This window comes from Protobothrops mucrosquamatus, unplaced genomic scaffold (genome assembly GCF_001527695.2).
Source record: "Protobothrops mucrosquamatus isolate PMUCROS unplaced genomic scaffold, P.Mucros_1.0 scaffold1175, whole genome shotgun sequence".
Taxonomy (NCBI): domain Eukaryota; kingdom Metazoa; phylum Chordata; class Lepidosauria; order Squamata; family Viperidae; genus Protobothrops; species Protobothrops mucrosquamatus.
Genome location: NW_015387389.1, coordinates 80,248 through 99,781, shown reverse-complemented (window position 1 = coordinate 99,781; position 19,534 = coordinate 80,248). Strand labels below are relative to the sequence as shown.

At 36.7% G+C, this 19,534-nt stretch overlaps 1 protein-coding gene across 1 annotated transcript in view; it reads right to left on the bottom strand.

The window, feature by feature from the left end:
• Window positions 1-19,534, bottom strand: part of AOPEP (aminopeptidase O (putative)) — a 183,878-nt gene that overhangs the window by 119,736 nt on the left and 44,608 nt on the right. The window contains exons 5-6 of the mRNA XM_015820752.1: window positions 16,681-16,870; window positions 3,886-3,992 (exon numbers count right to left, since the gene is read on the bottom strand). Coding sequence (XP_015676238.1) covers window positions 3,886-3,992; window positions 16,681-16,870 — 297 coding nt within the window. The remainder of the gene's footprint in view (window positions 1-3,885; window positions 3,993-16,680; window positions 16,871-19,534) is intronic.

The window sequence follows — 19,534 nt, the reverse complement described above, 5'->3', positions numbered from 1 at the left end:
TCTGCTTCAGTTCAAATGACAACTCGCTATAGTGAAGCATTTATATAAGTTCTCATGAAAGCTGGTTTCTATACAGGTAATCCTCAACTTATAACCTTTTGTTTCGTGACCGTTCAAAGTTACAAGGGCACTGAGAAAATAACTTATGACCATTTTTCAAATGACCGTTAGGCACCCCCATAGTCAGGTGATTCAGACGCTTGGCAACTGGCATGTATTTATGACAGTTGTAGTGTCCCAGATTCATGTGATCACCTTTTGCAACCTTCTGACAAATACACCACCTACTTTTTTGCAAACAAGAAAACAGCAGCAGTCCATTTAATTTTGTGTTATATTTTTTAGCTAATAAATTAGACTAAATTATTTTAGTTTACCTCATTGTCTTTTGATACTGGGAATTGCTCCAATTCCTTTACCTACTTTATTTCTTCTTTCTGTACAGTTTCCAGCATAAATAGCAGCTGAATGTTGTTTATGTTCTTTTACATTTATATGGCAATATATCTCAAGTTTTAATAGTTGAAAAATGCTATTAAAATTTTAAAAGCTGCCATCAATGGCAGGTTACACTCTGTAAGAGAATCTCATATGTGTGTGCGCGCACACACACACACTTCATCATATTTCTCAAAGTGGCTAAAATGTGGTTTTAAAAATTCTTTAATCACAAATTAAAATGTAATTGAATTGAAAGGGTACATAAAAGCTACAAGGTTTAACTCCGTTCAGAAATCTGAACTGAAGCATCTGGCTGTCCATCTTCCACAGCTAGGCCTCTATCACAACAATTCACATACACAGACAAACACACTATATACACATTGTAACAAAAGCAACCACTACCAGTCACCCTGTCAATCAGCAGCTGCATGGAGGCTAATGATAAGGCAGCCTCTTCTATCTATGTCTATTATCAAATGGCACTGTTGGAAATATGAGAATTGCATGTGATTATTTAAATGGGAAGGGAAGCTAGGCATGCTGGAGGTGTGAATCCAACAGCTTTTTATGATCTATTGATCCTACTGTGAGGTACAGTGTAGATAGAAGGTTAAGGATTTATCCATGCCCCTTATTCACTATCACTCTGCCTGCTGTTTGTCTAAGACAGTGCTTCTCAACTTCAACAACTTTAATAGATGTGATTTCAACTCCCAGAATTCCCCAGCCAGCATGGGTGACTTCCTTCAGCCTTCACACTCACACAGAGCATGTGCTCTTAGACTCTCCTCCTCATAGGATGTAGCTAGCTAGGGGGGTAGGTTTGGCTTAAAATTGTAATGCATTTCCTGTACATCAATCTCCTTTCTATTATAATTATAAAACCAGCTTCACTAATTCTTGCTGGACTTAGATTTATGCTTTCAGGAACTCTCGCCTGTATACCCATAATGTCTGAACAGCTAACATGGAGGTCAAACAGGAGCTGGACACAGTGGAAGACTCTCAGGACAACTATTGTAGCAGAGAAATGTTAAAAGTAGAAAGCTTTGAACTCCCTAACTATGACATTTTTTTGATCTAGCCACTCTCTTTGAGCCCCAATTTAACTGAGAAACATTTTTGAAAAGTAGGAGGGGGTGAGATGAATCCTTTAAATCTTCTTAAAAGCCTCGTATCAGTTCTTGGCTCTGCGTTGGGAAGTTATATCAGCTAATGGAATCTCAGGATTAATATTCAGCTCTTTTAACATTTCAAACTATATAAAATGGGCTTCGAGAAGCTCCCTGGCACCTCATCTTTGGAGGTCGTTTCAACAGGGTTGTGTAGTACTTTAGATCTGAGGGCAAAATGAACCTTCAAAGGTGAGGGACACTCATACTGCTCTTCTTGGCTCTACAGAGAGTCCTTGACTTATGACAAAAATTGAGCCCAGAATTTCCATTGCTATTCAAAGCAGTTTTTAAGTGAGTTGTGCCCTTTTTTTTGGTCATAGTTATTAAATGAATCCCTGCTGTTAATGACTCATGCTGCCGTTCAGCGAATCTGGTTTTCCTCTTTGACTTTGCTTGTTTGGAAGCCAGCTGGTCACAAAAAAGGTGATCAAATGACCCTGGAACATGCAACTGTCATAAATACATATCAGTTACCAAGGGCCTGAATTTTAATCACACGACCATGGGGGGGGGGGGCTGCAATGGTCATGTGAAAAATAGCCACAATGGTCATGCTGCCCTCTCTAACTGCAGCCCAATGCTAGAAAAAACAGATTTTCACCTTTGAATCTGAATTTCAGAAGAGACCTACCACTTAGGTTTCAACATGGGGAGAAGTTTATAATGAATTCCCTGCATACAGACTTGTATGAAAAGTTTAATTTTCAAACTGGGGTAGTTCGAAAACCAATGTGGAATGAATTTCAGAGGTTATACTGTTTCAGAATAAAGTCCTGCTCTACACAGAGACTTCCTATACACAATTGTCTAGACTAGAGATTTGAGCTGCAACTTTCTGTGAAGCATTACACATAAATACATGAATAGCAGCATACTCCAATCTGAATTCCATGCATAACTATGCATGCTATTGGAAGGCTGGAGACATTTCATGGAATAATGAAACATAAGCAAAGCCAACCATGAATTAACCATTTCTCTGAACAATTTCATAGAAAGGGGTTTATATTTTTAAGACTTGGAACGTAAGCACAGGTAAACTGTAGTGCCAAATCCAGCTCCAGGTCTCCATTCAACAGTAAATAATAGAGTCAGTATGTTTTAGAACCAATCAATGAATTTCACATTTAAGAAAGAAACTTTAGACTGAAAGAATATATATATATATATATATATATATATATATATATATATATATATATATATATATATATATATATATATATATATATATGTGTGTGTGTGTGTGTGTGTGTAGGTCTTTAGTTATTCGGGTTTTCTCCCGCGTAGAATTAAAAGTACCTTGGCGACGTTTCGACGAAGTCACATTCGTCATCTTCAGGCTGGTGTCTTCTGCTTCGTGCTTCTAAGGATGGTGGATATTTTTCGGTTTGTGCAGAATGCTGTCTTGATGTTGTGTTTGTGGAGGATCTTGCTGATTCTGTCTGTGGTGCCTTTTATGTATGGGAGGAGGGCTTTGCCGTTTTCTTGTTCTCTGTCTTGGATTTTGGTGGGGGTTTCTTTTCGGATTAGGTTGGTAATCTTATTTCTTTGGAATCCGTTGGATGNTGAAGATGACGAATGTGACTTCGTCGAAACGTCGCCAAGGTACTTTTAATTCTACGCGGGAGAAAACCCGAATAACTAAAGACCTACATACAAACACCCGCGAAAACCTCAGAAAACATATATATATATATATATATATATATATATATATATATATATATATATATATATATATATATATATATATATATATATATAAATTTATCAGGCTATTTAATATGCTAAAAAGTGTTCTTTAAATAAGTCTTCCACATTTTAATATTATCATTGGTATTCTCTGTGATGGTAAGTAATAAATAAATATGATGCAGAAAACAGAAAGCTCTGTCCAACAGAATTTGTGGTTCCAATAAATAAATAAATTATGTGAGAAAGGAAATCTTTTATTTTTTTTTTCTGGGATCAACATTTAAGACAGTTAAGTTTCTTTTTATGGTTCCAGTAGCAACTTACAGCCAAAACGTATATAGTCAGAAATAAATCCCACTGAGTTGCACAAGACTGCATTCCAGATTTGTTTTCTTTAATTTGTCTTCACTATCCTTACATCACTTTGGCTCACTCAAATTTTCCAATATCCTCTTTGGGGGGGGAAAAATGCAATGACTTAATCTGATCATTTGGACATGCTCAGTTTTCAGAGGAAAAACAACCTGGAAGGGAAAGACACAGCCAAAGTAAGCAGCCTGAACTATACCTTAAAACCTGCAGATCCCCTTCAGAATTCTGCACCTCATCCATAAGACGGTGCCAGTGCAGCAAAGTTTTCAGCTCCTGTTGCTCTTTTGCTTCAGTGACTGATAGCTGCTTGGGACAACAAACACACTGTTCACTGTTAATTTTTTCCTGATTTTTTTCAATATTTTTTTAATAGAAAGCGTAACAAAAGTTATGTTATACTAGTAATATAATTTAGGTATAAATTTGCATCTGTATGTGCATATTTATTTACACAAGCACATATGTACACATGCACCATACATTTAAACACAGTACGACAGAGGAATAACAGAGGCTTTGCAGAAATGAAAATAACTGTTCCAAGTATTAATTTGGGAGATATTTAGTTTTAATAACAGTTTATCTATGCATAAGTAATATTGCTCCAGGGATCCCTTATGTCTTCAGACTGTCTGGAAGATTTCTCTTTTTAAGTAAATGCAAGCTGTTGCTGCAAAGAGAGAGTAGAATTTCTGCATAAAAAGCAAACAAAGCAACTTCAAACTCACAGAATGTATTAATGAATGTGTGCCTTAATGTTATTAATGTATATGTATATTTGTATGTGTGTAAATCAATATGATGCAGTGGTTGAGGGACCAGGCTAAAAGCAGCAAACCAGGAATTCTAGTCCTGTTTTAGACGTGAAACCAGCGGGGTGACTTAGGGCCAGTCACTCTCTCTCAGCCCTGGGAAGAAAGTAAGGGCAAACCACTTCTGAAATTTTGCCAAGAAAACTGCAGGCACCTGTCCAGGCAGTGGCCAACACACTGCCTCAAAGGCACACCCACCCCCTAAGTTTAGAGTTCTCTGATTTTGCAGACAAAATAGCCCCCGAAAGAAAAAGAGAATGAATAGAGAAGCACACCAAAAATTCAGCAATTGAGGCAGGTGTTCTAGTCATGACAGTTTGCAGAGTCAATTTGCAGAGTCAATCTCAAGAGAGTTATTAATCACTACTAGGTGTAACAGGCATCAAATTATTCATGGTATACTAGACCGAAGAAATAATGGCTACTTTTTCAGTTCTGAAAGCATGAAGGCCACCTGACTCTCAGATTTACACTCTGTTGTGAATGGCTTAGCAAAGTAATACTGAATGATTTTAAAAATTTAAGACAGACTTCAAAAGAATATGGAACTCAGCACTTGTACAGAATATAAGTAGAGATTTTAGCAGGACTACTATCTGATCAAAGAAATTTTAACAAACTAATTTCATATTATTGGTCAATTAATGACAGGCTCCCCAAAAGAAGAAAGACATGTGGTAATTCTTCCAGGTGGGTGTACAGATAGTCTTCGACTTATCATCACAATTGAGCCCAAAACTTTTGTTGCTAAGTGAGACATTTGTTAAGTGAGTGTTGCCCCATTTTACAACATTTCTTGATACAATTGTTAAGTGAATCACTGCAGTTAAGTTAGTAACACAGTTATTAAGTGAATTTGTCTTCCCCCATTGACTTTGCTTATCAAATGGTCGCGAAAGGTGATCATGTGACACCCCCCCCCAGGATCCTGCAACTGTATGTATGAGTCAATTGCCAAATGTCTGAATTTTGATCACATGACCATGGAGATGTTGCAATGGTGGTTAAGTGTGAAAAATGATCATAAGTCACTTTTTTCAGTGCCGTTGTAACTTTGAACAGTCACTGAATGAATGGTTATAAGTTGAGGAATACCTGCACTACAATATATTGGCGCTTTTTTAAAAATCTGACAAGGCACATTTTCAACAAAAAAAATAATTCTGTAATATGCTGCTCCATGTTAAATAATAATTCTTTACAAATCTGCTATCCAGTTAACTGGAAACATTGTTAAATATTTCAAACATTTACTAATGGAACAAATTAAATATTTCAAGCCCTATTGTATAATGATGTGCTCCTGTATGCACCAATGCATGTTACATGTTGCACACAGATGCTTGTCTTATCATAAAATGGCTGTAGAATAATGCTGCCAACCTAGTTTTTAGAGTGACTACTGAATGAATAGCAACAGTCTTTCATATCTTACAAATGAAGGCGGGTATATGTGTCCCAAGATAATGTTGCAGGATCCAATCTGGGTCGGTCTCTGGGACCGTGCTGTTCTGTCAGTGGTATTTATACAGTGCCTATCATATGAGGCTTTTAGATGATGGTTGAGGTGTGTTGATGGCTGGCTTTTAAGTTGTAGGCTGTCATTTGCTTCTGCTGCCCAGCCCTCACTTTCTAAGTACTTGATATGCTGGTAGTAAATAAGCACTCCTGTTGACTGATGAGCGGCCTGTTTCCCAGGCTTCAATCACTTCCCTGGCTGTTTTTGTGCCTGCTTGTCCATCAATCTTAGTAGCTGCAAAGTTGAGAACCCACTGTAGTAGCCAGTAACTCAAATAGCTGGAGAGCAGTATGTCTATGGAGATTCTCAGTCATCCAGGTCATAGTTATCCCAAAGATGCTTTTTCACGAGGCAACTGGACTTTCTTGTTTTTTCTTTGAAGAGGTTTTGCTTCTCATCCAAGAAGCTTCTTCAGATCTGACTGGATGGTGGGGAATGTAAGAAGTTTCATGCCCCACCATCCAGTTAGAGCTGAAGAAGCTTCTTGGATGAGAAGCGAAACGTCTTCAAAGAAAACAACAACAAGAAAGTCCAGTCGCCTCGTGAAAAAGCATCTTTGGGATAGCTGGAGAGCAGGTACCCATTTGAAGAATTCAAGCAGAGCCACAATCATTTGTCACACGATGTCTGTGCAGCACGATGGGGAGAGAAAGGAAGAAACCAGGTACAAGACCAACCACATGGCACATCAAAAATATTTTGGAAGCTGCTCAACACAGCTTCCGAGATCTGCAAGTGGGCATCGCAAACCACCCAGAGGCTACGATACGAGGACAAATTATGCATCGTAAAGATCACTTGGAGGTGGGAGAATCTTCCTATGTAATCTACTGAATCCCCTCCATGGATTGTCCCTGTAGATCGGACAGGGAGGAAGCTGACCACCATATAAATACCACACACAGAACAGCATTACACTCTGCTAGAGTGAAGTTCCCTGAAGATCAGCTCCAGCATGAGTCAGAAGACACACGCTCTGGTCCCGGAGACCGACCCAGATTGTATCTTTTGTATTTTCTTTGCAGAACTTTGATTTTTTTTTATTTTGTAGGCCATCCAGAGTCACCTTACAGGGGAGATGGGCAGCATAAAAATTTAATAAATAGTAAATAAATAAACCAAGAAGAAGGAAACTATGCTGAAGAAAAGCTCCATAAATGAGTAGAAAAACTCAAGTCTTCAAAATCAAATTGGAGACGGTTGAAGAAAATCAGAAAGTGGATATAATAACCAAAAGATAAGTTAATTTAGCAGGGTAGGAGACAGCTTTGGAAGTTAATTTGATGGGGTTAATCTGAATGACTTGTGATAAAAGCCACTCAAGTGAAATTCATTAATCTGAAATTTGTGAAAGTAGTAAATTTATAGGTTCTAGATAAATTCATGTTATAGTAGAGATTAGGTCTTGAATGTTTGAAGCCAAATTAATTAAACAATATTGAAGTCAGGAAAGGTGATGGTAGATTTTGGACACATAATACAAATAAAAAGAATCCTTGGGGGGGGGGGGAAACTCCTGATGTTTGGGAATTTGGGCAACCCATTTTTCTTTCAATCTCAGTATGTAATGCTCTATAGGAGCAAAGGAAAGGCTTGATAGTTAGGAATTCTGCATGCTTTTGCCTTTTATTCAGCCACTTGCACTGAGGATGTCACTTGTTTCTATCAATTTTGTTTCATCTAAACATATTTGGGAAGTTTACAAGCAGGACATGAAAGTAATTTTATTTAGCTCTTTGCCCTAACTTTCCTAATCTAGTTGCTCCTAAATTTTTGAGACCCATCAGACAGGATTAGGTGAGTCCTTGCAAGCTGAGCCTTTTTTTTTTAATTGTCTCTGACGTTTTCCAAGCATCAGGATTCCCCCCCCCCCCAATGATTCATGTATTTGTATTATGTGTCCAAAATGTTTAAGCTTTAGCTGAATTATTTGTGTTTCCACTGATCCATCCTGTTTTACTTCTTCTAATACTTAAGGCAAAACCTCTACACTAATCAGGAAGGTATAGCATGAATAGAAAGAGGCAAAACAGAAATGACTCCAAGTTTATTGATTGTTTGGCAATCCAACTCCCAAACCGCAGCTTACAACTAGGAAAAACATAGAAAATACACACGGAGGCACACACAGAGAAACATATAACAGGTCAGTAAAGAAAATTAATCAAGACAAGATCAACACAAAAGCAAAAAGGGGGCTCTAGAATCATCCTATCTCCAAAAGTCAGTGCTTTCATGAACAACATGATGGTTGGAGGGTTGGTAGAATCTCTGGATGAAGATAATTCCAGAGGGCAGGAATTCCAGCAGACTTAGCATGTTTGCCAGGTCCCGCAAGATGACATTGCTTAATTAATAAGATCAAAGGTTGGCAAAGGAGTGAAACAAAGCTGTATACTCTTCCCTTGTTTATTCAAGGTAAATGCAGAATACATATTGAAGGAAACTCATGGATTGGAACAAGATTTTGAACCTGGAGAAACAAACATCAATAATATCAGTACTATACTGAAGACATTACTCTGATAGCTGAAAATGCAAATAATTTGCAAGCTCTAACAATGAAAGTCAAAGAGTACAATGAAAAGATGAGGCTGAGCTTTAATATATATATATATATATAAAAACATCATACTAATAACAACATGTACAGGAACTAGGCTTAGAACTGGCAATGAAGATACTGAAGTGGTGGATAGCTTCTGCCTTTGGGGATCAACTATGAGAAGTAAAGGAACAATCACGAAATAGGAAGCAGACTGGCAGTTGGCTGGATAGCAATGAAAGCTTTGGAAAAAATATTTATGTGTCAGGATGTATCTATATCTACAAAGACCAGAATCATGCAGAGAATGGTTTCCCCGGTCGCACCCTATGGAAGTGAAAGTTGGACTTTGAAAAAGGATCAAAGAAATATTGATATTTTTGAACATTGGTGTTGGAGAAGACTCCTGAGATTACCATGGATAGACAGCAAAGCACCAAACAAAAGGATCATAGAAGAAATTAATGCAAAGTTTCCACTCGAGGCATCAATGACTCAAATTTAAGATATTTTGGATATATCATGTGAAGACCTAGCTCTCTAGAGAAGGTTGTTAACTTGCAGCTCCAGGAATGAAGGAAATAAATTATCTGGCCCCTTTTCAGATGGGTTTCAGACCAAACTATAGCACTGAGATATAGCATTAATCACACTTGTAGTTAACCAGTGGCAAGACTAGGACGAGTGGTTCATTCATCCTGGCTGTTATTATTTCCACAAAATCAGAAGACTCTGACATGCCCACTTCAGACAAATGTTGCCTCAGGAATCCAGAAATAATCAAGAGTCTTAGCCTGATTCTGCCAATATAGACTTGGATCACCCTGATACTGATTGTTTGCCTTGGATTCAAATTGAGAGCAGTGTGTTAGTTTTGGGCTTATACCCAAGCACCCAAAAGACATTGATAGTCTTTTGTTAACAGTAGTGCCTATTTGATTTTGTCTCTTAGCTTCCTATCTACCGTAAAATATCTGATACTCCTGTGATATAAGGTGCCTCTTTCTAATGCATTTCAATTCGCTGATTCTCAGATGTCAGTTATCACTCTGATATTGTCTCGGTTGTAAATGTTTGCTTTGCTTTCTTGGTAGAATGATGCAATAAGATGTTATTTCCATCACTAATTCACAGTATTTAGCCGGATCCCTCATTTATCATGACTGTCTTTCATTGATGACCCTTCTGAGGAGCATAGCTCATAGCATAATTGGGATACACAAGCATCTTCATCAACACAAGGCAGAAGTAGGAGTAATCCTTGCTGAATGTTTAGAAGACTGGTTACTTGCAAAAATAGATTAGAAGAATGGTGGGAAACCACCCCACTGTTTATAAAATTACAAATGGTGAGAAAGCCACAATAATATTTTATCTCAGTCGCTACAGGTGATAATGTAGAAATGAATTGCTATATAAGTGAATTAATAGAACTGATGTATAAAGGCAGTAAAATGTAATCAACCTTTACAACTTTCTAGAAGTGGAATGGAAAGAACAATCCACAGCCCCTCCTGCAATCCTTAGCCAATTGGTTGCAAATCCCTAATTATCCTTCTGTGTTATTCTACTTTTTTAAAAAAAGAAAATGTAGTAATAAATGAGGTTCAGTTAAGCTTACCAAAATGTAACTTGTTTATTGAAATGCAGAACCAACCCCCAAACCCGAAAGTTATGAAGAGAAGGGAAATGGACAAAAATGCCTGACTTCTTTGATAATAATATCCCTCCTTTCTTATGTCTCTTGAAACCCTATGTAATAAAACAAGAAATAAAAATAAAAAATGCAGGCCCCCTACAATAACAGGATTTGGCAACAGTGTTTTCTTCTTAGTGTTTGAAAAGCCAAAACACTGTGTCTTAAGATTCAATTTCTGGCAACTCCAGGTGAAGATGTAAAAGAATTTGATTTTAAAAAGTAAGAGATCTAACACTGAGGATGTTACCTAGTTCTGGTAATGAAACATCTGCAAGAAAAGAACCAAGCTCAGAGAGGACCGAGGACCTCACACTTCAACCCTGAGCTACAAATATTCTCCTTTATTGGTGAGAGATCTATTGCCATTCAGCAAAGATCAATCTCCCCCTACCTAATGCCCTCTATAGAAGTATAACTCCTGTTGGCTTTGAGCAGCAAGGCCACTACAGACATCATTCACACTGTCAGTCTGACTCAGTAGACGGCAACTTTGTACCTTCCTGTTGATTGCAGATTGAATATAGCCAACCATGTACCATTCTTGCAAGAACAGCTCACAAAATTTAGACTGCATCAATAGCAATGTCAGTTCTAAATCATAGGAATTAATCACTCCACAATGATCACACACACACCAATTGAGCATTGGGTTTAATGCTTGAGAGAGATTCGAACACCGGGAACAAACAGTTCAGAGGACAGCAGTGAGGATCAGGGCACTAGAAACTAAATCCTATGAAAAGCGATAGAACAATCTGAGAATGTTTAGATGACCCAGAGGGATATGATAGCATTCTTTCATAAAGAAGAAGTTCGGGATTTGTTCTCTATCCTTTCAGAGTGCAACACACAGAGTAATGAGTTTAAGGAAGGTAGATTCTGAAGGATCCTAAGAGATGGAGACTGAAACTAATTACTCAGAAAAGCGATTCCTTAGCCGGGTTCAAGAAGATGCTTTAATATACTTTTCTCCATTGGATAGGGGATTGCACTTGATGGCTCCTTGCAGCTTCACGGCTGTATGATTTTATCACGATATTAGAAATATTCAAATTATTTTGTGGTGCTTTCATTCTTGTACAACCAACCGAAGAATAAGAGCTAAAATGTAAATGTTAAAATTAATAGCCTGTTAAAAATACTTCTGAAGGGGGATAGTTTTTCTTCGAAGACTGAAAAAAAAGTTAATTGTGTATTCAAGACTTAGCATAGCATTTCTGTATAATTGTTTTTATTATTCATTGTAGCCTTGAATACCAGAAGATGTGGATGATTCATTCTAAAGCTTTAATTTTTGTTTTGTCCCACAACCCACAAGAATATATATTGTATTATCTAACAATGAGTTGTAGGCCAATTAGTCAGCTTATAAATGAACAAATAATTTTCCCCTTGTGGTAAAGAAGGTTTCATGCCTTATTTATTCTTCATCCCCAAAGATATATGTACATGATTAAATTAGTTCATAACAACTGAATTACCAAAGAATTAGACATAAAAGAAAAAAATAAGTGCAGTGCTCTTGAAAGTCTCTCAAATATGTTTTGGTCCTATCCCATTAAAGTATCAAATAAAACATTTCCACTGATGGAAGTTAAACAAACCTCACCTTAAAACAGTTAAAAAACATATAACTACATGGAATTTAGGACAGCTGTTAGCATACTTGCAAATAGATACCATTCCCCACCCCTTCCCAATAGTTAGAATCAGGAATCTTGCATTTATTGACATCTGATGACAGGAATGACTTAAGTCATTTCTTTTGTTCTAGTTAACTAGAATGTTGATAAGCAATAAGTGATCTGAACATTTGTTTCTTCATCAAGCAGAAAATCAAACAGGAAAAGAAGTTTCATGAAATATTGCAATTAAGAGTCAATGTTTATTGTACAATAATTCAGAAGCCAATAACAAACCTAATTCAAAGGTGCTCAATGATTTTGGTTTAAATGCAATGAGCTATAATTTTGGGTTCAGGCTTCATATATCATTTTCTACTAATACTAATAACAAAGAGAAATGGGAGTGAACATTCCAATTTGTTACGCTACAAATCATAGTTTAATTGGTGAAGTCTCCACATGATGATAAAGGACACTAAAAATATTGCACATCTCTCTGGACATTGTGGTAATAGACAAGAACCAGAAGACAGGAGTGGTGATAATAATGGTGCCAAGTGACAGCAGCATAGAAAGAGTAGAAAAGTTGGAGAAATACCCTGGAAGTATTTCTGAAGGAAGAACTAGAGAGGATGTGGAAAGTAAAGGCTCAGTCATATAGGGATGTGACTCCTAAGCAGGGAAAGTGGCTCCAATGGATCCTAGGATCAATGTCAGAGTTCTCTGTCCAGAAAAGTGCAACATTAGGAAAAGCTAAGATACTACGTACTGTAGAATCCTTAAAATGAGAGCAAGAAGGGAATTTTGAAGGGAGGGGAGAGGAGAGGAGAGGGGAGGTGACAGGAGGGGAGAGGGAATCACTTATAGTTAGGAATGGCAAAGTGACATTCTGCGGATCGCGGGAAACATTATGGCTGAAAAGGTAATCAAAAATTTTCTCTCGATCAAGAAGACCTCTTGAGATTAACTTTATGTACTCTGGACAGCTTTTTTGTGGGTTTGTGAGTAGATGGCAGAAACTGATGTTTTTGTGGTCTCTTGCAATCATCTGGGAGTCACAGGATTTCATTGTACTCACAGCCATTAATGTGGCTTTTTATGGAATCAAAGGGGGAAATTGTTTACATGGAAATGGAGATACAAATAGCTAAATTGTTATACCTAATTGCTGATTAATATGGAAGAATGAAGATTTAGAGATGGGCTTATAGAAAATGGAGTAAGATATGGAATGAAGAAGTGGAAGAAGAAGAACACTTTATTAAGTCAAATTGACTGTATCAAGGAATGAAGAAATATTTGATTGTAACTTTAAAAGACAGTGATAAGTTATTAAGGTTGACTGACTATACTTGCTGGGATGAAGGAAAAGGTTTCTTCTGTTTTTTCTTTTCTTTTTCCTTTGTTTATTTCCTTTTGATTTTTCTCTGCACTTTTTAAAATTAAATTAATTTAATTTAAATTAAAAAAAACTTTTAGGATTGTTTTAAGTTGTTTATTTAAGTTGTTTATAATATATATATATATTATAAGAAGAAAAAGAACGAGCTTAACACTGATGTCATAGACATGTTTAGAACACACCCTAGTCAGCTGGGCCCAATGACGAGGTCCAAAAGCCGGATGCTGGCGTTATCCAGCGCTATATAAGCCACTCCCTTAGTCTAGCGTTGAACCCTGACGATGTCGGAAGTTTCCGACGAAAGCTTGGTATCTATTAAAACTTTTTTACTTGAAATTTTCCTGGTGATCGTGATTGTTTTATCGTTTGACATAATATATATATGTTATGTGGGGATATGAAATGCTAAAAAAGCAAAGCACCAATGCCTATATAGGCTCCATAAGCTTTCTTAATGTGTCAGAGAATTTTTTTTTTTTTTTTTGCAACTGTACCCATTTGCCCAGGAAAAAAACTAACTTCAATAGTGCTGGAAAAGATCATCCTCATGAATTTATCTTTGGCTAAATGGATATTTTGTGACTAATGTATGAGAAGATAAAGGTAATGCATTTTGCAAGGGTCTTCAAAAAATTATATAGGATCTTCGAAGGACATCAAATAGAGCAAGTTCCTCATTTTATAAATATGGCTGTCATGCTACATTACTTGGGGAGAATATATACTCATATCACCCAGATTGCTTTGAATACTCAGAAGAGCTAAGCAACATTTTTTTTTTTTTATTTTCAGGCACCTAGCAGCTTTGAAACATTTTGAAGACAGGATGCTTGGACAGTGGTTAAGGCATCAGGCTGGAAAGCGGGAGACTGTGAGTTCAAGTCCTGTCTTAACCATAAAAGCCAGCTGGGTGACTTGTGTACCAGTCACTTTTGGTCAGCTGAATCTACCTCGCAGGGTTGCTGTTATGGGGGAAATGGGAGAAGGAAAGTGTGTTGGATATGTTATTTGTAAAAATAATAAAAGTGGGATACAAATAAATAAATAAAATATGGAGCTCAGTTAAATCCAGACATTAACTATGAGAACCTAGAGAGGGCTCAAATTAAGGAAGATTATTATTAACAAAGATGAAATTAACAAAGATGATTAGGGGACTGGAGGCTAAAACATATAAGGAACGGTTGCTGGAATTGGGTATGTCTAGTTTAATGAAGAGAAGGATGAGGGGGGACATGATAGCAGTGTTCCAATATCTCAGGGGCTGCCACAAAGAAGAGGAAGTCAGGCTATTCTCCAAAGCACCTGAAGGCAGGACAAGAAGCAACGGATGGAAACTAATCAAGGAGAGAAGCAGCCTAGAACTAAGGAGAAATTTTCTGACAGTTAGAACAATTAATCAGTGGAACAATCTGCCTCCAGAAGCTGTGAATGCTCCAACACTGGAAGTTTTTAAGACGAGACTGTACAGCCATTTGTCCGAAATGGTATAGGGTTTCCTGCCTGAGCAGGGGGTTGGACTAGAAGACCTTAATGGTCCCTTCCAACTTCTTCTTCTTCTTATTATTATTATTATTATTATTGTTGTTGTTGTTGTTGTTATTATTGTTATTATTGTTATTGTTATTATTGTTATTGTTGTTATTATTATTATTATTATTATTATTATTATTATTATTATTATTGAAGTTATTGTTGCCCATCATTGCTCTATTTTGAGAGGATGAGCTAATAAAAAAATTAAAAAGGGCATTATGTATGTGTTCAGATATTGGTTAAAAGCTCATTTTTAACCTCAAGATCCGATACATCTTATCTTGATACTCAAATACTTAAAAAGACAAACAAGAGATAAATTACAAAACTTGGAATTTTCACGTGAGATGCTGATGGCCCTGGGACAAAATCATACAATGGGAGTTCTCAAACCAAGAATTCTCAATAAAGAATTACAAACAGAATATAGCATATGATATACATCAGAGCTCGATTGGATCAAACTAAATTTTATTTTAAACCAACATACAAAGAATACATTTTAGAGGATTTCACGCTATTGTAGGTTTAATGTTTTATGGTCAGCACTGTTGTAGGGTAAACACTGCAAAAATACCCTATTCTGAAAGGCTTGCTCTTATAAAAAATGAGAGAATTGAATCACAGGATCATGTTGTGCTTCACTGTAAAGTTTATGAAAACATTCCTAATCAGCTACTAACAAGTCTTCTTAGAAAAAGAATTCTATGCACAATTCTAGTTGCAAAGTTTGTATTTATATCTTATACAACTTGGGCAGCAAGTTTACTAAGCATGATTTACAGGCAGTTTTTACTTTGTATGTTATATTTTACATTGTATTCAGTACTGCATGTTCTTTTATTCAGTCTAGATCAGGGGCTCCCAATCTTGGCAACTTTATGATGCTTGTTGGAGAAATAGAATAGAATAGAATAGAATAGAATAGAATAGAATAGAATAGAATAGAATAGAATAGAACCTTGGATGTCTTCTAGTCCAGCTCCCTGCTCAAGCAGGAGGACCAATACCATCTCAAACAAGTGACTGTCTGACCACTTCTTTAAAATCTCCAGTGATGGAACGCCCACAATTTCTGAAGGCAGGCTGTTCCATTGGTTAATTGTCTTTACTGTCAGGAAGTTTCTCCTTAATTCCAGGTTGTTTCTTTCTTTGATCAGTTTCCAACCATTGTTTCTTGTCCTGCCCTCTGGAACTTTGGTGAATAACGTGACCCCCTCTTCTTTGTGGCAGCCCCTCAAATACTGGAGCACTGCTATTATCTCTCCCCTATTTCTTCTTTTCTTTAGACTAGCCAAACCCAAGTCCTGCAGCCATTCTTCATATGTTTTAGTCTCCAGGCCTTTGATCATCTTAGCTGCTCTTCTCTGAAGTTTTTCCAAACTCTCAACATCTTTTTTGTGATATAGTGACCAAAATTGGCTGCAGTACTCCAGGTGTGGTCTTACTAGGGTTTTATAAAGCGGTACTAATACTTCTTGATTCTATACCTCCGTTTATACAATTGTGGGAGTTGAAGTCCACACATCTTGCCATGATTGGGAACCCCAGTCTAGATGTGTGATCTGCAATTAACTTAAGTAAGGTATTTTGTGTAGCCTAATCCAACAAAATAAATCCTTTAGGACTCTAGAGTATATTATTATCGCATAAAGCAATAGTGGACAACTACGGCCCCTTTACAATTTGTGGACTTGGACTCACAGAATTCCTGAGCCAGCATGGCTCAGCATGATTGGCTCAGGAATTCTGGAAATTGAAGGCTGCAGGTTATAAAGGGACCATAGTTGCCTACTCTCGGCATAAACTAATGTTTGCCCTTATTTTTTCATTACAGACTATTCTAACTGTACCTTTTGTGCTGCTGACCAAAATGCATCTTCTAAGTGAGTAGCAAATCCTTCACTAAGCCATTCTTCTGTCCAGTCACGAGCCCCTATGGCCAAGCCAAACCAGGCATGAGCAATTTCATGGCACAGTCGTGTTCCGCAGAGGCTGCTTTCTTCAGATAATGTGCTCTGTGACAGGAATATGATATGTGGGCTGCGAAATATGAATGAAGGAGAAAGTACATTACAGAGCTGTGTTTACAGAAATACACACACTTTATTTAGTCTTGTCAGCCTGTTATTACTATATGCATGCTGTGCCATGACAGCTAGTTTATAGCTCAGACATTTTTAGGAATTAGGTTGCACTTTATTGTTTTCTGGCTGGGATTCCAACCAAATATTCTGCCAAGTGTTTGTTTCATCAAATGTCTATTACCTGTAATAAGTAACCCAAACCAACTTTTTGTATTTTTCAAATTACAAGGCCAATTTATTTCAATGGAAGCATTTATACTTAAACAAAGGCTAGGTGTGAATGTAGTCCACAGGTATTTTTAACTAAAGATCAAAACAACTATGGAAGAAAAAAAAAGACAGACAAGTGCACCTAGTAAAAAAATGCTGAAAACTATAAGCTAGAACAACAAATACTGTAAGAGTAAAGTAAACCTTTAATAGCCCGTATTTTATAATCTATGCAACTCTTTACAAATAAATATTCTTTTAAGATGACTGTGTAGTCAAAGAAGAAATTGTCATTCCAGCAATAAGCTTCCTATTCAAGCTGTATTTTCTCCTTGATATTAATTTCATAAAATTATCTCTATAAACAATCCAAAGGTAGTTTTGCCTTGGACAGTCTTTGTGTTTTTGGGAAAAGATGTTGGGTATCCATATCTGAGGAAAACTATAAGAATGGCTGCTAGTGTGGAATCTTTGGTGGAGAGTTTGTAACACACATATCTGTGATGTTTACTTGTACTAGAGGTGGATATGCGAATTATCCTAAGGACAGGAAGCCATAGACTGGATGGAAAATTGTCAAACAGACTGGCGCCAGGTTGGCAAAAGAGTGAGATAAAGCTATATGCATTCCCCTTATTTATTCAAACCGTACAGAATATATATTGGGAGAGAATTAATCGGAAGTGGCTGAATGTGGCTTTAAAACATCAATAACCTATACTATGATGATGACACTCTTGGATAGTTTAAGATGCAAATGATCTGCAAGGTCTAGTAATGAAAGTGGAGGAACACAGTAAAAAAAATGGGACTACGATTAAATGTAAGAAGGCCAAACTCATTACAACAGATACAACAACCAGCCTTAGAATACTATGGGTAGTCAATAAAATGAAGAAAAACATCACAGGAACAAAACAATACACACACACACACACATACACACACACACAAAAATATAACAGGTTAGAAGAGCAAAGAAATCAAGTTAAGATAAAAAAGAAAAACAAAACACCAGCTCCACAAATCACCCTATCCCCAAGGTCTGGGTGAACACAAAATTTTCTGAAAGAATCATTTATTTGCAATTTTCTCATATCTAGTACAAGATAGACTTATTGAATTAAAGTGAGAATGAAGAACTGCAGGCTTTCCTATTACGTGTTAGATTAATCCTTTTAATTCTAGTAATGACATACTTCAGCACTAAACATGAACTGAAAGTTGCTTTGCAGTGAGAGATTAAGCAGCATATAAATTTAATGATAAATACATTTCCTTTCTTTCCTTGATATAATACTGCATCTAATACATGTATTTAATGCATGTATGTTATAAAATGATAAAAGTATAAAAAAAATATAAAACTATAAAAGTTATAGAATCACAAAATGACAGATTTGCAGCAGAAAAGACAGAGCTTGCAAAAAAAAACCCAGTATTTTTTAAATAGTATCCTTATCTAGTATTTCCAAATTCTGTTGAAACAATGTTTTAAAACTCATGCTATAATGACCCTTCATACAGCAAGAGGACTATAACATTCTCTTGTCACATTGTTTAAGAAACAAATTTCAATTTAAGAATTTAGAATTTAAGAAATTAGCAATCTCAACATTCCATATAAAAAGCAACGGTTTCATTTTCCTCATGTAAATAATTGGACTAATATACTTAATATTTAAATTTTTTATTCATCTTGGACGTATAAATCCATGCTTAAACATACTTCTGTTTCCTGAAAATTCTTCCTCAGCTAAATCAATATCATAGATCAAATTTTCCTAGCCTTTACCATCCAACCGGACACAAATGCTACATAGCTTTCAGTCTTAAATCACTTCTAGCTTGTAGTACTCCTGATGGAATTTATTCTGGTCAGATTCTGCTGATTGCTCAAAGTTTCTATCGCTACTTACGGTAAGGTTTACAGAAGCTCTGGACATCTCCCAGCAGGATTCTTTTAAAATGGAAGTCTTGCCCATTCCTCAACACTGTTTCTGCATCCTTTGGCCACCAACTTTTTCAATCTGTCGATTTGAAGTTCCTTCTCCCATAGCTTCCAAAATGACAGCATACCACATGCCTTAAAATTGTCAGATTCTAGCCTATCAAATTACTTTACTAATCTGCGGGAGTCTTCAAACTTGGCCCTTTTGTGACTTGTGGACTTCAACTCCCAGAATTCCTCAGCCAGCATGCCTGACTGAGGAATTCTGGGAGTTGAAGTCCACAAGTCATAAAAGGGCCAAGTTTGAAGACCCCTGCTAATCTGGCATTGTAATTACTTGCAGGATAGGTTTTATGGCACCTAGAAACAATGCTTGTCCCTGCAACAGGAACACAAAACTTTCTGCACAAGACTAGGTTTCCTTAAGTGCTAATTCTTTAATCTGAATGTCAGTACTGG